Source organism: Nothobranchius furzeri, chromosome 18 (genome assembly GCF_043380555.1).
Source record: "Nothobranchius furzeri strain GRZ-AD chromosome 18, NfurGRZ-RIMD1, whole genome shotgun sequence".
NCBI classification, from domain to species: domain Eukaryota; kingdom Metazoa; phylum Chordata; class Actinopteri; order Cyprinodontiformes; family Nothobranchiidae; genus Nothobranchius; species Nothobranchius furzeri.
The window spans coordinates 44,377,624-44,397,441 of NC_091758.1; the positions used below are offsets into that span (position 1 = coordinate 44,377,624).

Consider the following 19,818-nt stretch of genomic DNA (forward strand, 5'->3'; position numbering starts at 1 on the left):
AAACAATCACACGACTGTTTCACTGCAATTACACATTAGGCACAAAGACACAAGAACACTCTGGAAACACGATGAAGAGTAGTTAACGTGAGTATTTGTTAATACTTACCTGGAAACTAATATTTGCCTGACCCACCCTGTGCCTTGCCATTACAGAACCATGAAAGGCTAAGAGTTCAAATAAACCTTTAGCTTCTTAAAGGTGTGAGACACTGAAAAACAGTTTTAATGATTATTTCTGATTCTAACGGGTCACTCTGAGCGTTTCATGAAGGCAGAACATGAAAATAGTCTCCTACTAGGGGTTACATGACTTAATTTTTTTTAAGTCGACCGTCAAGTAATGAAAATCGAGTTGACTTCGACTAGTCGTTGATGACGCCACACACCTGAAGCGGCTAAAACTGGCGATTGGTGACCAAGCGTTTATTTTTTCAAACGCACGGGGGGCAGGGGGCGCTGGAGTTTTTGACAATTAAAATTGCGCCCACATTTTCTAAGTTAAACATTTCTCTTTTAACAACGGTGGTTTCTGCATCTGTACTGCTCCGCTTCAGCCCTCTCCCCCTCCCCCTGCTTCAGCCCACCCCCACCCCCATTCAGCCCTCTCCCCCCTCCCCCTGCTTCAGCCTCCTCCCCCCTCCCCCTGCGCAGCGCGCCTGCAGCCTCTCGGAGTTCCTGCTGCTCTAAACATTAAAATAATTATTTCATTTTCTGTTCCTTACTTCTGATTACCTTCAATGGTGTCTGTTTGTTGCAACCACCAGGTACAAAAACTAACTTGTTTTTATTTGACTATTTTTCTGTCCTGCCTGTTTATTATCTTCCTGCATCTCCTCTCAGTCCTAAAGAGAAACTGCTACCTGGGTTCATATATATTCACCTTATGAGTTACCTTTGAACTGCAGTTCTAAAAGATCTACCGACCGCAGAAACAGCGGAGTGCTCGCCGGCCGCATCGGTGAGGTGCGTCACCGGAGGACAAAATAGGTGATGCGCCCCGCTCCACAGCAGCGAAACGCATCAGGCACAAATAAAAGGCAGAAAACATAAAAGGAAATGAGCCGACATGAAAGATCGCGTGTTAAATTAGTTTTTGAGGTGGCGACACCTGATTTGATAATGTTACTGTGGCCGTGCTCAGGACGCAGATGTCTGGAGCGCGTCAACAATCAGAGCTTTGCATGCGCAAGCTGGTTAAGGTTAGGATGGGGGTGAGGGGAAGGTTAAATTGCAAGAGGGTAAAGGTCACCATTCGGTTAAATGTTCGTTTTACGGCGAGCGTCAGACACCGATGCTCTGGCACAGCGTGTCGCCTCCCAACGCGCAGGAGCTCGTCACCTGCTGTCTTTTCCGAGCACTGCATCTTGTCGGTCATTATCACGTGACCGCGACTAGTCGATGACAGGCATAAAAAGTCACTACAGAGCAGTGAAGTCGACTAGTCGACTAGTTGATACAACCCGTATTTCCTACAGCTATCTCCTGCAGTAGCTTCTGATAGAAAACAGACGGTGAAACTCTAGGATTAGACAGATCTACGTCACCCTGTCACTAACATTCATAGACTCACCCATCTGGACTCACGATAGGGAAGGCTGTTGTTGGTTTAGCATCCAGGAAACAGCAGAGAACTTCTCTGCTAGTAGAAACTAACTGTTAGCATTAGCAGCTCCACCACACAGCAGAACTCCTCCAGGCTTGTGTTATTTGTGGAGATAAAACATCAGCATTGGAGAGCAAACAGGGTTAGTGGTAGAGTCATGCTGCTGTTAGCCAATCAGAGGAGAGATGTCCACATATCAGGAAATAAGACCCCCAAACCTGTCGTCTGAAGGTCGGCTGTGATGTGGCTCACTCATTAAATGTGTTCAACACCTTTAAGAGAGGTTCCTGCACATTAGAACCACCAGGAGCTGCATCACAAGTAAATCATCAGTTTGGTTGCAGAATTTCTTCCTCCACATTTACATGTTCAGTTTAACTTAACAGCCAAAATACGAAATAAAATGATCTACAAACAAACACATTCCTCAAAATTTCTCCTTGGTAAATTGTTCTTTAGTCCATGTGAACAACTACCTTAGCCAGGTACTGATCTCTGAAAGACATCTTTGCAGTAAGTCCCATGTGAAAAAGACAAGGAGACCAATTAAAACTTGAATTGCTAAACATAAAAGTACTATTAGATGAAAGAATACAATTACCCAGCAGCAGCAGCACATTTTGGCTGAAATATATCAGCCTTGTTCCTCTACTGGGACTGAGAAAGGTACTCTTCTTCCTAGAGGAGGCCACTGGAATGCCTTATTTTCCAGAAGGGAACCATATCAACCAGCTCAGAAAAAGTCTGAGCGCAAAGCTCGAGTCAAAATGTTTCTTTAAATTTTACCTGATTCAGATGAAGTTAATAAGAATGCTATAGTTTGGACGCTTTTCTGACTATTTATTACATTTGTATTTTAAAGATGTTTAAATATAGATTTTACTGTAAAATAATTTGATAAAAATATGTTTTTGGATTCTTCCAATGGGTTAAGTTAAATTGAGTTTATAATGTTATAATCAACACCAAAGGTGTAACCTGGGTGTTCCAAAAGAGCATTGAAAAGAGACAACTGTTTAGAGCAAAACCCCTACATAGTTTCCACTGCGTAACTATTAAAGGTCATGAAGAAAGAATGAAATCTTTGTGTACTGCGGCGCAAGAGTTTTGAAACAGCTTTGGACTATTTAAACAGGCTTTTCGTTGAGTCAAGAGCATCTAGAGCAGGGATTCCCGAAGTGTGGTGCGCGCACCCCCGGGGGTGCGCGAGCTGCCGCTAGGGGGTGCGCAAGGTGAAAAGTGTAATGGCTGCGGAGGTCAGAGAAATTTATCATATGTCACCATTAGCATAGCCAGAAACTCATTTGTGGGTGAGCCTAAGAAAAAGTAAGTGGGCCCAATAAATGTAATTGAAAACAAGTATATTTTTGCGCGCGTGTCCTCCACATGTGCCCTAGCTTCATAATAACAATGCGCCGAGCGTCAGCACTCTGGCCTGCGCACGCCGATGTGTTCCGTATTTGATCATTTTTAACGGTGTTGGAGGAATCTGAAGGTGGCGAGTCATTCTGGCAGATTGTAATTAACACCTGTCTCATGCAGGTGTTCTGACGTTGTAAACCTCACACACAGAACATTGTGGATGTAACAAAATAAATCAAGAAATAATTCACATTCAGGCTATTAACAGCACGCTGAAGATCTGAAGTTCAGAGTGCGTCTGTCAGAGGTCAGACGCGTTCCAGCGGAACCACGGCTCACGGGTGCACAAGTGAGCACATCTGGGCTGGGCAGAAGTAATTTTACAACATTGGTTTAAATAGCGCCATTAACGAGACGCGGTGACTGGAGCGGCTCATGGAGCTGTGCCGCGCGCGCGCACGCACACACACACACACACACACACAGATTCAATAAGCGCGCACGCTGCAAACTCCGGCGCGCCGTCAGACTGAAGGCAAAAATGAGAGCTGCCTCCTCCGTGATAAAAACTTTTAAGATTTTATAACAACATTTTTCATTCCAGGTCAAATTAAGATATTAGCTTCTATTTTGGGATGACGTATTAAAGTCGGGTCCACTACAGCCAGTGACTCCTCATGAACCTGACCCACTACTCCTTACTGCAGCATTTGTTAGTCCAGGCCGCGTGGCAGCGGATCGCAGATTCAGCCTCACCATAAAACAGCAATAAGTCGGTCTGAGGCAAAAGTGAACCTCATGGCATTTCCATCTTTTCCCCTATAGACATTTGATTACGCACAAGTAGGTGATCAGCTCAGGTTTACACAGAGCAGAAGGAAGGAGAGCACTCTGGCCGCACAGGTTAAACGTTCCTACTTTAAGAAAACCGTTAAATTGCATTGTTTATGTGCTACCTGGGCACTCTAAATATTTATTTAAAATTAAATCAAAGGAAATTGTAATGGTATCGAATGTTTATTAATTACTATTTAAAAAATGAAAGTGATGGGGAAAAAGGTCGATCATATTTTTTTAACCCTGTCTGTGTAGCTTGACATCTGATATATATATAGCCATGCCCTGATGTGTGTGTGTGTGTGTGTGTGTGTGGCGGGGGGGGGGGGGGGGGGGGGGTGCGCGGCTAAATAAGTTTGTGAACCACTGATCTAGAGGCACAGAGAGCCTAAGTCACTTCCGCACCACCACAAGTCAACGGGGCTAAAAACTCTATTTTCTAACCCGCTCTACCTCACGCCCTGGATCGCACACATGTTGTACTGCAATTTAAATGAAAACTAAAGATGGGTGTTTCGACCACGCCAGTCACGTACTTTGAGATTTATCAGCTTGTAAAAATTCGTAATTAGCATGACTACAAACTAGAAATCGGCACGTATATGATGTCACCACATAAGCTCCTCGCCCCTAGCGTAGCTGCTACTTACCACATGACCAGATTACTGGTGGTCCGTTCCTCCTGTGGGAAGTTTACTGAACTTACAGCCCTTTTCCCTCAGTTTTCTCCGTGTCTGGTTCGATGACGTCACTTTCGTGATGCATTTGTAGTCCTGGACTTATTTTCACACATAACCTAAAATATCATTGCCCCCGTTCGAAAATAAGTGTGTTCTTGGTATCAAAATGTGTCTTTAAAATTCACGGGCATCACATGTGAAATCCATGGCACAGAAAACAGCGTTTTTAGTCCCATTGACTTGTATTCATTTTTTCGTTCTTCCGGGGACCCGTGGTCTGGAAGTAGATGAGCGTGACTTAGGCTCCCTATAGGCATGAATACGTAGACGCCCCATTGGGCGCTGGAGAGTGTAACAGCATTGCCGCCATATTGGATGGGTTCCTCACTCTCTAAACCCAACTGGAGTCAACGCAGAGTGAGCAACTTTTCCTGTTCTTTGTACAGCCTACGGTTGCAAAAACCAGCGTACTACCTGTTGAATTAATTATAGATTCACTAAGAACGCTATTTTCTAACCCGCTCTGCCTTACAACCTGGATCGCAGGCTGCATGGTGGCGCAGTGGTTAGCACTGTTGCCTCGCAGCACGAAGGTTGCAGGTTAGAAACTCGGTCGCAGCCTTTCTGCGTGGAGTTGCGTGTTCTCCCCATGCATGCGTGGGTTTCCTCCGGGTACTCCGGTTTCCCCCACAGACCACAACATGCCCTATAGGTTATAAACTGTAAGTCGCTTTGGATAAAAGTGTCTGCTAAATAAATAAACATAAACATAAGATAAAGATAATAAAGTTTATCTCTCACTAAATAGAATATTTACTAAGAAATCACAACGTAGCCATAGAAACACTACTTGGTATATATACTGTGTGTGTGTGTGTGTGTGTGTGTGTGTGTGCGTGCGTGCGTGCGTGCGTGCGTGCGTGTGTGCGTGTGTGTGTGTGTGTGTGTGTGTGTGAGAGAGAGAGAGAGAGAGAGAGAGAGATGGTGGCTGGCTTTATACTGATCCAGGATCCTCTGGATCCTTTGTGAAGTGCCTTGGGACCATGGCGGCATGCGAATGAACTGAATTGAATTGAACTACTGAAAACCGATCACGTAGGATTACTATCGTTTTTTTCTAGCCTACCTGTGGGGATTTTGTATTGTAATTTATTTAGTTTAACTATATTAGTTTAGTTATCATGCTGTAACGTGTGTCTGATTTTGTGAAAAGCACAATAAAACGTGTTAGTTGGATCCACACCTTCCTTAGTAGAAATGGGTGGTGAATGGAGACCCATCTAAGATGGCGGCTGGCACCAAACCATACTATAGATATGTTATTTGTTAAGTGCTTTTCACACATCATTACAGCTACGGCAGCTCCAGTAGGCAGCACCAGTCCACAGAGTATCTACGTATATGTAGTCTGTGAGACGGAGGAACTGGAGTCCTATTTAGTAAAGGGATGTGTTTGCGTCCTCTTCAACAGAGTATGGTGGACTGTCCCGTTGACTGACATCTGAAGTGGTGATTATGTCACATGTGAAAGACAACCGTAGATCCCGCCCCACGGTCTATGGGTCTTGGCCAGACTGTATATTCATATATATAGGATGCCGTGAATCAGAATCAGAATCAGGTTTTTTCCCATTGTCAGTGAACAAACAATTCACAAACTAGGAACTTGCTTCGGTACTAATGTGCTACATATAACATGAATAATAAGATTAAAAATAGAATAAAATAGAATAAAAAAACTAGAATAAAACTTTCAGCTATAAAAATGGCTGGTAATGGTAACATGGCCGATAATGTGACGTTATGTCAAGTACAGAAGACGAGCATGGTTGTGTGTTTATAAGCTGTTCACAAGTCTAACGGCAGATGGAAAGAAGCTGTTCTTATGGCGGGAGGTTCTGGTCCGGATGGACCGTAACCTCCTGCCTGAGGGAAGCAGCTCAAAAAGTCTGTGACCCGGGTGAGAAGGGTCAGCTGCTATCCGACCTGCACGCCCCCGAGTTCTGGAGACGTGCAGGTCCTGGAGAGATGGAAGGCTGCAGCCAATCACCTTCTCAGCAGAGCGCACAATGCGCTGCAGTCTGTGTTTGTCCCTCACCGTGGCTCCAGCGTACCACACAGCGATGGAGGAGGTGAGGATGGACTCAGTGATGGCCGTGTAAAACTGCACCATCATCTGGGCCGGCAGCTTAGCCTTTTTCAACCGCCGCAGAAAGTACATCCTCTGCTGGGCCTTTTTGAGCAGGGAGGCACATTTTGATCACATTTTGATCAAAATGTGCCAGGCGAACATACTCTTTCATAAAGATTGGGTAATTACATGTTTAATATTTTAATGAAGCAGTAAAAAATTGTTTGTGGGAAATAAAACAAAGGCAGAAAATATATTATTTGTTCATTTAAATGAGAACTTTAACCCCAAAATAAGGGCTGACTTATATTTGCTAATGCTCATTTATAACTGCCGCTGCAACACTGTGCAGTGATGAAATGACTTCTGACTTGTTAAACGAGCCTCTTAATATCAATGATGTGGGACAGAATTGACCTGAATAACAAAATAAGCCTCAGCTTAGATCAACCTAAATACTCCTGAGTGAGTGAGAGTTGTGGATGGTGTTGTTGTCTTGCTTCAAAACTGTGTGTGTGTGTGTGTGTGTGTGTGTGTGTGTGTGTGTGTGTGTGTGTGTGTGTGTGTGTGTGTGTGTGTGTGTGTGTGTGTGTGTGTGTGTGTGTGTGTGTGTGTGTGTGTGTCTTACTGTGGCTTGTGTGGAGCTTTCCTGCAGGTCCCAGAGCAGAGCGTGATTATCAGCCAATGAAATCAAACGCTTGCCATCTCCCATGGGTTCCCATAGCACGCTGTAAATGCACAAAGTCACAAATGTGGCACATAAACACACAAACTCTTAGAAAAACAGTCATTGAATATCAGAATGAGGACTTGTATAATCTTGCATGAATTAAACATTCAAAAAGTCACATAGCTGAAGGTTTGGTCAAGGAATTAACGCACATACGTCATTTTTATACAGTAGTTCTTCTTCTGAGTCCCTACACCCCCAGCATTTCCCTGAGGTCCAGTGATCAAGCATACTGGTTGTGCAGCACCAGGCTAAAGGTCAAAGGTGACAGATCATTTGCTGCTGTGGCCCCCAGACTCTGGACCTCTCTCCCCCTGAGCCTGAGATCAGTGGACTCAGTGGTCTCCTTTAAAAAGCAGCTGAAGACTCACTTGTTCAAGCTGGCTTTTGTATGACCTTCTTCACCTCTCTCTCTTTATTCTGCTCTCCCCACCTATTCCACCTTCCTCAGGATCCACTGGTTTCCCTCTTTCCTGTTCACTCTCTCTCTTTCTTAACATTTTTTAATCACAAGTGTCTATTTTTGCTCATTTTAAATATATTTTTAAACATTTTAAATGCGTTTTTATATTTTTACATTTTTTTGTTTTTGTGAAGCACCTCGTGATTTTTATCTTGAGAGGCGCTATAGACATGATACTTTCTTCTTCTTCTAGTTACAGTATTTTCATGTATTTCCAAACTACACAGATTTTAATCGAGCATCAGACTTTCTGACTTCAGCTGCATTTGCTAATACCTTCAAATTATTTGTTCATACTAAGAAAACTGTTCACAAATTTGATTAAAAGACTTCTTTAAAACCTAAAACTTCACGTTTAGGACATACATGTGCATGTATTGGGACCTGACTAGAGATCTGACTTGTTCAGAACATTGTTGTGACCATTACACAATCATAATTTGGTCGTGAAGCTTTTATTGTCAGTAAACACAAAATGTAAAGGAAGCAAAGCAAATCATTAGTGGAAAAAACAGAACAGTAAATCTGTTTCTTCTCTGTAACCATTTCTGAAATGTGCTTTTTTATATAAATTGATACATATTGATATATTGAACAGATGAGAACGAGTCAACACAGAGTTTGGTGCAGATTGTAAAGCTGCAGGTTTATTTTTCCAGCGCATTTCACTTAAAGATTATTCAGACTCAAGTGCCGCCATCGTCCTGAGGAGGTTTATGTTTGTACTTTGTCATTTTATTTGATTCCTGTAGTCTTCGCTAATTACACTCCAGAAATAAAATTATGAATCCCGTAAAAGTGACAATAACGTATAACTGAGCCACGCGTGGCTAGCACAGAGTACTTATTGGCAAATCCCGCAGCCCAATTCTGTCAATCCACATTCACAAGACGGAAGCACGTGGCTGCCTCGATGCTGCTAAAAAATAGCTTTTACTGCATACTTTACTTTGATCGCTCCCTGCATACAGCCGTCTGCGGAGTATTGATTTTTTATTGCATGCCTCTTGGAGCTGCGAGTCTTCACCGCGCTCTATTTAAACTATGTATTATCCGCACAGGGCCGCTCCTCGTGTTTTTCATTACTCCCTTGATGTTGACTGGGACATTTGCATACTTCTGTTCATTTCTCTTAGTTTGGAGAGATTCAGCAGCTAAATAAAGACAGAAACAGCAATAAGGGAGAAGGCATCTCTTCACTCTGTGTCCTGCCATATGTCATCAGAGTCAGAGACCCCGAGAGGAGCTAAATATAACTTTGGCCTGCTCGTTATGGTTTTGATTTAAGGTGACTTTTCATCTGAAGAAGAAGATCTGCACTTAATCTGGGTTAAAAGTGATGAAGATGTGGTGTTGCCTTAGGTTTGGATGTCTGATTCTGCTGCAGCTATTAAACTGCTGTCATTAGTGGTTTACTAAAGGATGCAATTTATTTAGAGAGTTCATCAGTTAGACGGTCCATTTTCTGGGACTCATTTGTCAGAACGAAGCAGCAGCAACAATACCGCCGTTTGAGAGAGCGTGCATGTTCGAGAAGGTGAGAGTGTTGGTAGGAGATAAAAGCAAATGACAAGCAGGAAGGAGAGAAGACAAAGTTATAGTTTGCTTTTGCGTTCCAAATTTGCATTTCATGCCATTAGAGGAGGCGAAGCAGAGCCGGGGAGGGACTGGAGGAGGTGGCAGAGGGGCAAAGGAGCACTCTTTATTAGAGCCGTAAATCCAAGGCTGCTGAGGGACGGCTTTTACTGCCCTCCTGAGGAGAAAGCAGTCATGGACTCGGGATGCAAAACACAGGCAGAAAATCACACGCTGACTTGGATTTACTTCCTCAACACAGAAATATACCTGCATATAATTTTAGTTGGTTTTTTTTTACCTCTAAGAGGAACATTTTATTACCTAATCAGCAACGCTCTCAAAAACCACACAAAGGTGGACAGTCTGGGTTTCTGTAACAGAAGGAAGAATGGGATTTGTCATGAGCAGAGACTGTATAAACCAGTCAAAGGGATAGTTTGGCCTTTTTACTGGAGCACACCTGAGAAGTCGGTGTCTTCCCTGCAGGAGAGTGTTTTGTGTTTGGAAATCTTGGAGGATTCCTTAAGGCAACGTCTTATTTATCAGCTTTGAATCTGATGACGTAACGACTGGACTGGATATGTGATCCTCGTGCTTCGGTGCCATCTACATCTCAACCCTTTAAGACTGAAACCATTTCTGTTACAAAACTCCAAAAGGTGATGTTTTGGATCTTTAAGCCGAAAATCCAAACTTCAGTTTTATGAGATTTTACTTGATGAAACATTTATTTTGTTCTTTATTGATTTTCTTAGGTTGCTATTTTACTTTGAACAATACTGCGGGCAAAAAAATAAATAAAATAAAAATAAAAAACTCTTGTTTTGTCTTTGGATTCGTGCACCCACTTCTGGAAATCTCTGCAGAGACAGAAAACTCAATTATAAGCAGATGACTCCGGAATAGCAAAGACAAAAAGATCTGAGGCTAGACGAAGAGAGTCTGACTCCAGGAAGGACTATCACACTGAAACAAATCAAAGGGTTATACGTCAGTTATGGCCGACCCAATAAACCAGAACGACATGAAAGGAATTAGGAACAGGTCTAATTGACTCAAACAGCACTGTGATAAAAGATAAATCTAAAGAACAACGTTCTTTTTTTATTCTTCTTATTGTTTACCCACCACCTAAACCCAAGTCTGGTCGTGAATTCATCAAAGCATTTGGTTTCCAGAAAAACCAAATTGCCAAGTATTTTACTGGCAACAAGTGTTGTGAAATTTGTCCTTTTAGACGTTACGGTTAAGCTTCAAAACAATGGCTTCAAGCCCAACGTGGATGTGTATCATTAAAATCCTGGTAGAGTCTAAAAACCAACCCTGATCCCAAACCCAACAGCACATAATATGGGTCCGTTTGCAATCAGATGCTGGTGGAGTAACTTTAAAAATGGAAACCATAGCATGACCGACAGCTCTTTTTTCTCCCACAAACACACCCCAAACACACATCAGGACCAATTAAAACACACACGTATGCATCCCTGCAGGCCCATGTGATCCAAAAGGCGTCTCTCTTTCTTATTAAACACTACAAGTTATACGCTTTTGACCTTGAGCTCTGCAACAAGCTGGCAGCTGGAACAATACTGTCAGGGAGAGCTGCGGGGGTTTTACAGCCCCATATATCTAAGTCAGGGACAGGGATTCGCTTCTCCCTTTCTTTGTCTCTCTATACGTCTCTTGCTCTCGGGACTGTTCCCCCTCTATGCTGTGCTTTGCATCCATATGAGTCTAATCCCGGTCCGTTCGACTCAAAGCCAACACAAACACATGGGGTGTATCTGTGTGTGCCTTCCCTCCTTCTGGATAAGATTAAACTAGAATGCAGGCACGGTAAGCGCCTGTTCCACAAACAAACAAACAATACAAACGTCATGTTTGTTTGTGTTATGTTTGCTTCTAAAAAGTGATTTTACAGATTTGAAGCAGGAGTACTACTCAGCAGGTTTTTTGTCTTTAGCTTAAATTGTTCCGAATGCTAAGGTTACATGACAGAGTCTGGAGAGGAGACGCCAGATCTTCAGGTAAATTGTAATGCAATTCCATTTTATCATTTATCGGCAGCATAACTAATGAAAATGTGTACAAAATTTCTTTTTTCCCTTTTAAAATATTTTCAAAATCTTCCATACTCTAAGATTTTATCACAATTTCAGCACTCCTAAAATTCAGGGTGTTTCTTAATGCCAAGGAACCTTGCATTGATGTCTTGGCTCCGCCCCGGTTGCCTAGGAGATATGTCATCAGGAGCCGCCAAGACGTGTTCCATTCGGTTCCAATGTTCATGTTCTAAAAGGCGTGTTCTCCGTTTATTAGCCGTTTAGCTAGCCGAGCAAGGATACATGGGAGGTGTCTTGTAGCCTAGACTTGGTCAAAAATTACCCACAATACACCGCGGTATTTTCAAAAAGATGGCAGATCAGAAGCTAGCAGCTACTTCAGGGACAATTTTCAAGTTTAAAAGTAAGTCAGCTAATTTAAAATGTTTTCTAGATCCAAAGAAGATATTTATTGTTGGTTTGTTGCTTAGTAGTTGCAGCTTTGGTGGCTAGCGGGTAGTAACTTGCTTATATTTTTAATTTAATAAACATATACACTATTTAAAAAGTAAAAGTCTCGTTATATATTTACATTGAAACTAATACGTATAAAATATAACGTTATCTCCCGTGTCACGTGACGTTACATGACTGCCGTGGAAGCTGCGGTCACGTGATGCAAGTCTGTTCCATTTAACCGTTTTCTTTGACCAAGGAAGGACCGTGTCCTCGTAAGCAAGGCGCCTGGCCTCACAAGACATCGCCTCGTGAGGCCAGGCGCCTTGACACTGAGAAACACCCTAGTCATAGTCAATCTGGGTGGAATTCATACTCATACAAGTGAAGGAGCGTTGGCACGTTTAGCATAAACATTCCCAACACGTCGGGCATTTATTTGGGCCAGTAAGAAACCTAAATAGTTTGTCATGACGTTGGGAAAGTGAAGTTATAGTCTGTCATCGTTCCCTCTCAAAACACAGAACTCTGGCATTAAGTGATAGTGCTTTAGGTGGTATGTCGACCATGTTCTCTGCAAAAACATCTTAAAACGTGCAACGGTGGGGGTGGAAACCCTCTTTTCTTCCTTGTTGTTTCTAATGGTCAACAGATTTTCCACTGAGCAGAGGTCAGGACAAGTCTAGGACCAAACCCTCCGTTTCCTCTGACAAGCTTTTAACAAGAAAAGGTGGTCTTGAATGCAGCCTGTTGCTCTAGAACTGGAGCAGCCTTTTTGGTCTCAATGCTGCAGTTTTTAAGTGGAAACTGGCTTTATCAAAAATACAGGGCCTAGTGTTTAGCGTGGAAAAACCATCTGAATGGTCAGTGTGTCTTTGTTTAGTAGGAATAGATGTACTTACTTGTCTGACACATTTCCACCGGTGCTCCATCAGGATGTCTTTAGATGTCAGCACCACGTCTGCACGTTTAGGGCTGTAGATATCATTAATACATAACTATGCTCTCCCCAAATCCACTAACCAAAGCCGACTGACAGTGGCCATCGCTTTAGTTCATTTAGCTTCAATTAGTGCCAAATGCTTTGGTTCCTGCCTAATGGGGTAAAATATTTAACAGATTTTGACTTGATGACAATTCAGCACTGAGATAGCTTCTGCTCTTTCTGAGAGATTACAGATGGGGATGATGGGCAGCAGTTTTAATAACCTCAAACTCTCCAGTAATGAACCTGTCACCAACTTCAGCCGCATCAAGATTACTATATGACCCCCATTTGCTGGCTAAAGGGAAAAAAAACCTTCTGCACTGTAGTGATACTTGCCTCTGGGGTTGTTTAGGGACATGTAGGAACATTCCCACTGGAACAAACAACACAATAAGCCGGTCTACAGTTGGGCATCGACACTTTTGAATGACCGGAAACACAAATGGACAAAAAAACAACGAAGTCTTTGCACAAAGAGACCCAGCAGTACCTGTGCTCAAACACACAAAATCATACAGTAAACACCTCTTGCCACCTTCAGGAAATCAACCTCGTTTCCTTTTACGCCTTCCCTCCTAGAGCTGTGATTGGCTGAAACGGCGCCACGGGAATCGATTCACTCAACTGGCAAAGATCTCAATCGAACGTAAGTGCAGAAGGAAGACTAAGAAGGGGAAAACTGCCACAGAGCACACATAAATACACACAAAAAACTGCCTACATCTTTCTTGAGCTTTGCTTGGCCATCTTCTCGGGGTGTATTTGCCAGTATTTTCATTCAGCGCACGTTTCACAACAGGGCAGAGGCTCAAATGTTTGCCCACCCAAACAATGAGGGGATTTTGAGGAAGGAGAAAGTGTTATTGTTAGTGGGAGTAGAGGGACACAGCAACCAAAAAACACGCAAGTGAGCAAAACAGGCGGATACGCTACGGTGGATGCAAACACACGAAGCAGGTGGACAAACACGCACACACGAATGAAAAAAGCTCATAAGAATACCAACTCTTTGTCCTCTTACACACAAACAGACACGCACGGACTGGTGCAAGCTGCCAGTATTATCACAATGAGTGATTGTGTGTGTGTGTGTGCGTGCATGCGTGTGTGTTGCAGGGAGATGGAGGAGGCAGGCAGCAGACCAAAGCCATCCATCTCGGGAAGCCAATAGTGCACAGCATCGGGGGCAGGCTTCACAACATTGAATTCAGAGTCCAACAACACAAAAACACACAATATATGCTGCATGTGCACAGTGTGGTGCCCTTGTGAGGGTTACAGCTCTCAGGGTGCTGAAATGGTGGTGCCCACAGCCATCAATCTTTACCCAGCAGCCTCACTTGGCCTGGCCTCCAACGCCCAAACACACACACACACATTTAACACACTCCTGTCCCTCTTTAACATCCCTAAAACCTGCTAAAACAACAGTCTCAACCTAAAATCGAGTTCAGAACAGTGAGAAGAACAAAGGAGATGCCAACAAACCACTAATGTCTTCTCCCTCTTCTTTGCATCTTTCTTCCTGCTTCACTTCACCCCGCCACCCCCCACCCCCATCTTTATCTCCACCTCGCAGACACCTCCTACAATACACTAACTGATTGGCATGTCTAAAAATGATAGCAATCATGAGGCAGACGACGAACAGCCGAGTAAAAGAGGGAATGACCATCGATTTTCATTCTCATAGGCAGTGAGTTATGGCGAGGAGCTCTGACTGTAAGACAAAAGGACCGAGCCGTGACTAAAATCTGAGATGTGGGCCAGTCAATAGTCTGATCCAGAGAAAAATAATAACACACACACACACACACACACACACACAGAGGAGAGTTATAGAGGATACTTGTTTCAGAGTATAATGGAGTGTGTGGGCTGGTTGGGTTTCTGTAGAACTAAAACATGTCCATCTGTCCACCAGTGTGGTTTTAAAGCCAGCACACGACACCTTCTTTCATTACAGACCACCTACTTATGGCTGCTTCAATAGATTAGTCTGTACTGAAATCCAATGATGGCCTAACCAGTTTTCTGTTTATACATGTGTGTGCGTGCGTGTGTGTGTGTGTGTGTGTGTGTGTGTGTGTGTGTGTGTGTGTGTGTGTGTGTGTGTGTGTGTGTGTGTGTGTGTGTGTGTGTGTGTGTGTGTGTGTGTGTGTGTGTGTGTGTGTACTTTATCATCAATAACAGAAGTTGGTTTAAACCTCTAACATTGATGCTACTCCACTCCAGCTGCTCTCTCCCACACGTCTACATCAGGACGAGGTGATGGAACGGACTTTTCCAACCAACTGCTACTCAGTGCTAGATTTACCACCTTTAAATATCAAGTCATCTTGGTAACTGCAACGATCAGCATTGACATGTTGGTTGTGTGTCACCCACCAGGCCGACACCCTGATCTCCTCCATTTCTGAGCATGAGTCCCATAATGGTTCTTGGTGACATGAATATCTACCTTGACAGTCCTAACTGATCAGATTTTCTGCCACTGATGCACTAGTCTGAGCTTCCACTGGCCCACGATCCTCTGATTCACAAAGAGGGATCCTCGGAGGTCTTCTCTGTCACTCCTCTGCACCCCTGACCACTACTTTGATAACTTCAAACAGGGTTTCTCAGGAAAAGTCCTTGCTTCTACTTGTTCTTCATACTGGTACTTCTCCTTCCATACTTCACTTTGTGCACTGCCTCTTTTGCTGGCACACTGTCCCTCCAAGCTGGTGATGTAGGTGGACATTTTCTAACATTTAATGTTCTGATTGTACAAACTTGTTTGTTTTGGACATATTTTGGGTTAAAAACAATATGAAAATCATGACATAATTTTTCTATAATTTTAATTACAAATAATCCAGTTTTTGAGGCCCATGAGAACTGTTAACACGATTTAGGTCCTTGTATTCCACAGTTGAGCACCACAGCTCCAAAGCTGCATTTCCATTAGCACCAAAGGTGTGATATGGATCGGCTAGACGACATTTCAGCAATAACACCTCCATGGATGCCACAGACTTTTTGAGCACCTGCTTCAATGCATATGAAGCCGTGCCGCAAGCGCAACATCGTCGACTGTCAGGTTCCTGATTGGCTAGGGGATAGAGTCACTGGATGTGGTAGTTTATTGTTAGCCCTGGTTGTAAATGTAAAGGTGCATCCTCCTTTGTAGATTGCTTTGGACAAAAGTGTCTGCCAAATGCATAAACTTAAATCTCTTTGTATGCAAGCTCAATTAAAACATCCATACGGATGAGCAGAGTGAGTTTGGGCTTCAGTGGAGAATGTGCACCACTGAGAACTGGGGTGCACTGGATTTATCACTAATGAGTAACAGATGTAATGTTGCATGCAGAACAATCACAGCTTCATATTAGTAGACTGTTGAAGGCTGTGAATACAAGTAAAATCATTTCAGTAGCAGCCAAGCTCCAGTTTGCATGTGCTTCTTCTTCTTCCGGCTCTTGGAGAGTTCAGACGCTTTTTTCCTCCTCTCCTCCCTATCTTGTCCCAAGGCTCTTGTCTGTCTTTGGGTGTACGGTGCTTCTGCATTTTTTCTGGGAACTGGAAATGATTAAAAATGGACCTGGTCAGTTGGTCTCTCAACACGATTGACAAAATATATTCAACAATGAGAACGGGAGAAGGAGCTCCCGGATGCCCGCCTCTGGGACAGAGCCAGCTGGGCACATCATGGACTCCTGGAAACAGTGGGACCTGATCTGCCTCTCTCAACTGTCTGTAGAGGATTCTGAAGGCGTCTGGATATTCGTGGTGTTGGTGTCGGAATTCCTGCTGTTTGGCCTGAGCGGTTACCTGGCTTACCGGAAAATTAATGAGCTTTCGAGGAATATTGGCTCAATCCCGGAGCTCAGGGATGGATTACACCGCGCTGTGAACGCACAAACTCATAGACTTGTCGAGATGAGTCGTAAGCTTGGAACTTTGGCTGAGATTCAGACTCTGGCACAGAAGGTGGATTCGATCAAGGAGCGAGTTGACGGGACATCACGGTTGGGATAGATTAATTGCGCCATTATTGGATCTAGAGGGGTTGGAGACCAACAGAACTTTAAGCCAGAGAGGAAATTATCTCTGTCTGGCCCCAAAACAAGTTCTTACCTGAATCTGGTGCCCTTGAGCCTGTGAGGCTGAAGCGATTACTCCCCCTCAGAAGAAATGTGGAATGCTGCCGTCGCCATGGCAACTCTGTCCCCCCTATTCCAGCCTGGGCGGGACTGTGACCGGTGAAGGCCGTTGAATCGTTCCAGGAGTCACTGTGCTCTCCAACCCAAATACCTCCCTCCCCTGTCCAAACGGAGGTGACGAGCGCTGCTCATCGCAGATGCATGCACTGATGTGTGGAGAGTCCCCAACCCTATCACCCCACCTAGTGGACACTTATGTTGTGTAATGTCTGACGTCTGTTGCATTTCTGTCTGAGGTGTTTTTTGCTGAGCAAAGCTGCCCTCCCTGTGGAGGGTAACTCTGAAGTGCCTTTTTTTCCTCCACCTGACTCAATCCTCATGTAAACCCTCTTTATCTATTAAGGTAGTGCGACTCGGGTTGCGAATGACCACAGTCACCAATTCTTGTCGTGTGACTATGCCTATGTATTTATGTCTGATCTCAGAATTGTGTGTCCTGAAACTCTAATTTCCCTCTGGGATTAATAAAGTATCTTTGAATTTGAATTGAACTGAATTTGAAAATAGCATTTTTACAAACACGGTCAAAAGCAGTAGTTTGGGGTGTCTTTTGGCCTTGTGCGTTATTAAGGCCCTCTAAAGCTACAGTAATGGTCTCTCACACCACTGTAAAGATAAGTTTTGCCACTTTGTCTTTGTTGTTTTCTTTTAATTTAGTCATATTAAAGTTTTCCAGCAGGGGTGATCAGTTTAAGGTCAAAGGTAAAATATTCTACTTCAGGATTTTCTGCTAGAGAGCAGAATTTATGATCCTATCAGATACAGAAAGTGGTCCAGGTCTAAGGCAGCAAAACAGTCCCTGAGCCATCACACTTCCACCACCATGCCTGACTGTTGGTTTGATGTTAGTCTTACTAGAGATGTAATGGGACACACGCCTACCAAAAACTTCCACCTTTGTCTCATCGGTAACGGAATATTTAACCAAAAAGGTTCATCGATCTTCAAGAAGAGTTTTTAGTAACGGTGAAGTGGGTCTTTGTGTTCTTTTTGGTCTGCAGAGGTTTTGGCCATGGAGGCCATTTTTTATTGGTGAATCATGACCTAGATGTTTGTTGTTCTCATCATAATCATCGTTAGAGCAAGAGTGATGTGCTGCTTTTGGAGATCGTTTAGCTTGCTTTATGTTGTCAGACAGGTTCATTTAAATGTTTGCAGATCTGCTCGTACCCAGACCTGCGTGTGGCTAGTGAAACAAACTCATCTTAATCTAGAGATGGCTACCATTTTCAGAGTGATGCTATGAAAACGGACAGTGTTGCATAACATCTATTATGATGTATTAAAATAATTATGTATTTGTCTCATCAAAAATACTCATGGTGTTGAAAATGTCCTGGAGGTTGTTCGGCAAAAAGAAAGCCAAGACTTCTAAGCTGATGACTTGCGCCGATAAGGTGGATCAATACCGATCCCTGGCCAAACTGCAGTCATGGAAAACGTAGGTATCTAGGAATAAAACTGTGTTTGGCCAACTATTTGCTGCGTGATGGTCTGGACTGTCATGCACTGATTTATTGTAAGTTATGTGTCGGGAAAACTGGAAGCAGTGAATAAAGATCTATGAATTTATCTTGACAATAGTGAAAGCACGTTCACTAGGAAAGCCTGTCATCAGGCATCATGCAGCTTGCAATAATAATAATAATAATAATAATAATAATAATAATAATAGCCCACCATACAAATAATCAAAAGTACAATTACATTTGAAGCGCTTGCTTTGTTACGACGACTGTTCCTTGGCAACACCTACCAGGCAGCGTTTCCATGGGAGCTGTCGTCTAGGCGACAGAGCAGCTCCAGTGTTTGAGGGTTGTGGGCGGAGTCATCTGGTGACTCATGGCTTCCCGACTCCCAGTCGGAAGGCATCCGCCATACTGCAGCACAGGAAACCACCCTGCTGTCGCTGGCTGGATAAAAACAACACAAGGCTTTAAAAACAGCGTAATTATGATTTAGGTCGAGTTTCCAGGAAGTGAATGTGATTTAGTGGACTGTCCTCCTGCGTGATGGGAATGCACCTCGGTGGGTCTGCTGGTGTCGGACAGCCGCTAATGTGCACTGACGTGCATGCACTTTCCTCCCAATCAACATCGTAAATGAGTCATTTTGGCACATCCACCCCAGAGCTGGAGCTGCTAATTGGAGGCAGAGGAACCGATGCAGTAATTGGAATAAAAGTTTCAAGCTCAAGAGTATAACCAATCAGACAGAGAGACGGGGAGCGAAACAGCCTAATTTCTTTCTGGTGTAGATATTGACAGTGTGTAGGCGGCTCTTGGGCTAAGAAACACTGGCATTAGGCCTATTTGTCAAATTAAAACGAAACACGTGGCGGATCCACAGGCTCTTGAGTGGTTTTAGCAAGTGGCCAAGTAATCATCACAGAGAAAAGCCTTCTCACATGTTGCAGTGCCACTGAAAGGCAGCATGGAAGTGATACAGCGAAGCTCGTGTGTGTTCATGATAAAATCTATATTTTGTGTGAGTGGGTGGTGTGCGCAGCAGCGCGTGGAGGGCCGCCAGAGCCGCTGTCACCCTGTGAGTTCAAGCGTGCAGAAGTCTGCTGACACACAATGAAAGACGACGCTCTGTCCCAGAGGTTACGGCCGCACGTCCCACATTTCCTTCACCCCGTGTTCCTTCTGGAACGGCATCTTCTCCAGTCTGATGATCACTAATGGCGAGTCATTCAATAAAAAATGCTAACCTGGCGTTACTCTTTGGTAAC

General features: G+C 43.6%; 1 protein-coding gene across 3 annotated transcripts in view; it reads right to left on the minus strand.

Annotated features, from left to right (window-relative positions):
- eipr1 (EARP complex and GARP complex interacting protein 1) overlaps nt 1–19,818 on the minus strand; it is a 92,510-nt gene that overhangs the window by 63,431 nt on the left and 9,261 nt on the right. For all 3 annotated transcript variants that reach the window (XM_054741960.2, XM_070547112.1, XM_054741959.2), the window contains 2 exons: nt 18,841–18,997; nt 7,245–7,344 (listed from right to left, as the gene is read on the minus strand). In XM_054741960.2, the coding sequence (XP_054597935.1) occupies nt 7,245–7,344; nt 18,841–18,997 (257 nt within the window). The remainder of the gene's footprint in view (nt 1–7,244; nt 7,345–18,840; nt 18,998–19,818) is intronic.